The sequence below is a fragment of the Sciurus vulgaris genome (genome assembly GCF_902686455.1).
Source record: "Sciurus vulgaris genome assembly, chromosome: 17".
Taxonomy (NCBI): domain Eukaryota; kingdom Metazoa; phylum Chordata; class Mammalia; order Rodentia; family Sciuridae; genus Sciurus; species Sciurus vulgaris.
In genome coordinates, this window is record NC_136478.1 from 41,727,423 (window position 1) to 41,730,971 (window position 3,549).

A 3,549-nucleotide genomic window follows, 5' to 3' on the forward strand; every position below is an offset into this window, starting at 1 on the left:
CCTTGGAGACACACATTAACACCCTCCTCATAGACACATGTGTGCACGTAGCTGTGGCTGCATAGGTCTGCTCACTCAGGCTTGAATTATCTCTAAAAGGATGCACAAAAAGTGAATTACATTGTCAACTATGAGGATGGGAACTGGCTAGCCGAGGAACTGGCTGCAAGGGACATTTTTCATTATGTAGCTCTTTTTATTTATAAATATTGAACTCAATGAATGTAGCTATTAGAACCAAAAGAATAATATAATTTTAAAAATTTAAATGAACGAGGCAGCCCTCAATGTACTGATATGAAATAATCCTTAGCTAGTTTTTAGATATAATAAACCAGGGTAGCACACTGAATTTAGCAGGTTCCCTTGTGTTTAAGAATATGACTGTCTTGGGCTGGGGAGGTAGCTCAGTCAGTAGAGTGCTTGCCTTGCAAGCACAAGGCCCTGGGTTCGATCCCCAGCACCCAAAGGAAAAAAAAAAAAAAAAGAATATGACTGTCTCTGTGTTTCAGATAGCTATAAATGGCAAAATTTGCTTTTTTATGCAAAGACTATTTCTAGAAGTTGATCTAAAATGGTGTGGTCTCTGGGAAGAAGGCCTGAAACCCAAGCAGGGGAGGAAGAAAAACTGCCTTGAAGTGAGGTAGCAGAGTATGTTGCTAATCTCCAAAGTCCAATGAGTTTGGAAAGAAAATTGTCATAGTAAAGAGTGAACGCCTTTCTCTGATAATGTCTGTCATCCCCTGTGTGCTTGATGCAAGGGCATAGTAGTGAGCAGAGCTGGCCAGCCCTGCCCTGTTACCTGTAAATAAATTGTAAGCTCCTTGTGGGTCTGACTGCAGGCTACTGAGCATTTAATGCCTGCCATTTTCTTCTTTTGCTCAAGTGTCTTTTTTTTTTTTTTTTTTAGTTGTAGATGGACACAATACCTTCATTTTATTTATTTATTTTATGTGGTGCTGAGGATCAAACCTAGTGCCTCACACATGCTAGGCAAGCATTCTACCACTGAGCTACAACACCAGCCCCCCAAGTGTCTCTCGAAGTCCCAGAGTTAACCTCCACCTTTTCTGTCCAGGACACCTCCCTTAGCAGAAGATGCTGCTTCTCTGCAGGACACACAGCAAGAGGACAAGAATGCAGAAAAAGGAGCTGGCTCTGAGACAAACTCAGAGAACCTAAAGCCTGGTTGGTACTTGTTACTTAAAAGATGTTTAACTTTAAATCATTAATGTTTAGAACTCCTCTCATGTTTAGGCTTTTCACTTGTAGATAAAATACAGAGAAAATAACACAAACTGTCATTACCTAACTATTCCTATTTTTGATGATTCAGTTTCCAATGGTGGTTTTTTGCCAATGGTTTGAAGCATAACAGATGTCCAGTCAAGTGCACAGGTGCTAAGTGGGCAGCTCATCAGGGTTTGTACTTGTATACTTGTCCCCTAGCCACACCCAGGTCACGCCATTGAAGGTTTCCAGAACCCCAGCAGTCTCCTGTCCAGAACCCTCCCCACTGACTTCCATTCTGATTTTTTCCCAAGATTTAATGTACATTTATTCTTAACACATGGAACATATAGTATAAAGATTTCACACTGAATAAGTGATATTCGTTGAGCCAAAAAAGGGAAAAAAAAAAAGAAGGAATTTGCATCAAGTTGTAGCTACGTTGTTGAAATACAAATATGCACATTTCATCACTGAAAACAAATCTCAATTGCATTTCTTCATCATTCCAGTCTGATGTCTGCCACCTTAGTTTTACTGAATTGGAAGCATGTGGTGTACACTCTGATGGCTTCTTTCAGTCAACATTATGTCTGTGAGATTCATCTTTACTACTGCAAGTGGTGGTAGTATCTGTTAAATTGTATCCTACAATACGAAGAGACCACAGTTTGTTGGTAGATGTGGGGCTGTTCTTTATTTGGAGCTACTGTGATTCAGTTTTTACATGGTACCTTTACATGTTTTAGATTGAGAAGTTTAAATTGCATTGTCTTAGAAAGCATATGTTCAGCACTGGTTCCTTGTGTACATCAGCCATGTTCTATAAGTCATCCTGGGTTAAACTAGCACTAAGAAGCCTGGATATTTGTATCCTGTGGTCAGTAATTGTAATCCAGTTCTTCAGGAAAATAACTGCACTTTCCTGAATGTTTAATTTTAATACTGGTTAAAAGTTTGTTTTATTTTAAAATATGCTAGTTTTACTAAGTGATATGCATTTTAATTTTTCTAATTATTTTTTGCACTGGATATTTGGGTTTCCATGAAATGCATACTTTCATGTAATTCCTTGTCTAAAGAAATTAGACAAGATCGCAAAAGAGAGTATATAAATAACCTATAGGAAGATGTGACTTTGATTTTGTACAGAGACTTTATCTGAAGACACCGGAGCTGCTCCTGTTAGCAAAACTGCACAGCCACACCTGAAAAGGTATGTCTGCCTGTTGCCAGAGCGCTTGCTCCCCTTAACTGGTGACCAAATATTGCTGAGTGTGTAAGCCTTTTTCTTTCCGTCTAGCTTTCACCCACAAGTAAAGTGGTTCCAAAAAGATGATGTCATCATCCTGAAAATAAGAATAAGGAATGTAAAAGATTACAAATGTAAATACTTCAGAGATAGAGTCGTTTTCAGGTAAGTTTATACATGGCTTACAAAGTAGAATAGAAATAATTTCCAACATGCTAGAGGCTGACTTTACTTCTTTTTATAAATCTAGTGCCTGGGTGGGAGACAAATTTTACTTGGCTGATATGGAGCTACAGGCCAACATAATAAAAGATGACTGCAAGTGCGTAATTAAAAACGAGGAGCCTGTAATCACGCTTGCAAAAGAGAAAAGGGAATCCTGGTGTAACTTACTAAAACAGAGGGTGAGTTGAGTGTACTGTGGCTGGCTGGTCTGCACACCGTGGGTTTTATACTCATTCACTTACGTAAACTGTTTTATTGAACAGAATCCTAATGTGGCATTTGACTTTGATCACTGGGAAGAATGTGAAGAGGATGGCCCCTTCTCCAAGAGTAAGATGTGAAATGCCTGTTCCCTGGAGGGGTGAGGGTCCTGAGCATGGGTGTGGGGGGTGGGTGTCTGCTGACTTAAGGAAGTTGGCCTTTGTGCAAATTCTATTTGGTGTAAAGCCCTTACAAATTAGCTTTCTCTTTGTGATTGATCTTGGTGCTAGATGTTGTGGTATGAGTTCTTACCACCTCTTGGTAATAAACACACTTTCTTATAACACTTATATGATATTTGACCTAGAAACAATTTATTTATAAGCAAGTTTTACCAGCTCATTTCTTCTTGGTGCTGGGGATTGAACTCAGGGACTTGTGCATATGAGGCAAGCACTGTACCAACTGAGCTATATCCCAGCCCTACCAGCTCATTTCTTACCTAAAATAATAGAAATATCAAATAAATGGCTAGATTGAACTAGAACCCAAGGGATGTTTTCTGCATTGACCAAAATAATGGGGAGAAAAGATATACCAGATAGACTATACTTAACATATATCTTATTTACCTTTTATAG

At 38.9% G+C, this 3,549-nt stretch overlaps 1 protein-coding gene across 3 annotated transcripts in view; it reads left to right on the forward strand.

Moving 5' to 3' along the window:
* TDRD12 (tudor domain containing 12) overlaps nucleotides 1-3,549 on the forward strand; it is a 92,487-nt gene that overhangs the window by 87,426 nt on the left and 1,512 nt on the right. For all 3 annotated transcript variants that reach the window (XM_079119897.1, XM_079119895.1, XM_079119896.1), the window contains 5 exons: nucleotides 1,079-1,188; nucleotides 2,383-2,446; nucleotides 2,534-2,647; nucleotides 2,733-2,886; nucleotides 2,971-3,037. In XM_079119897.1, the coding sequence (XP_078976023.1) occupies nucleotides 1,079-1,188; nucleotides 2,383-2,446; nucleotides 2,534-2,647; nucleotides 2,733-2,886; nucleotides 2,971-3,037 (509 nt within the window). The remainder of the gene's footprint in view (nucleotides 1-1,078; nucleotides 1,189-2,382; nucleotides 2,447-2,533; nucleotides 2,648-2,732; nucleotides 2,887-2,970; nucleotides 3,038-3,549) is intronic.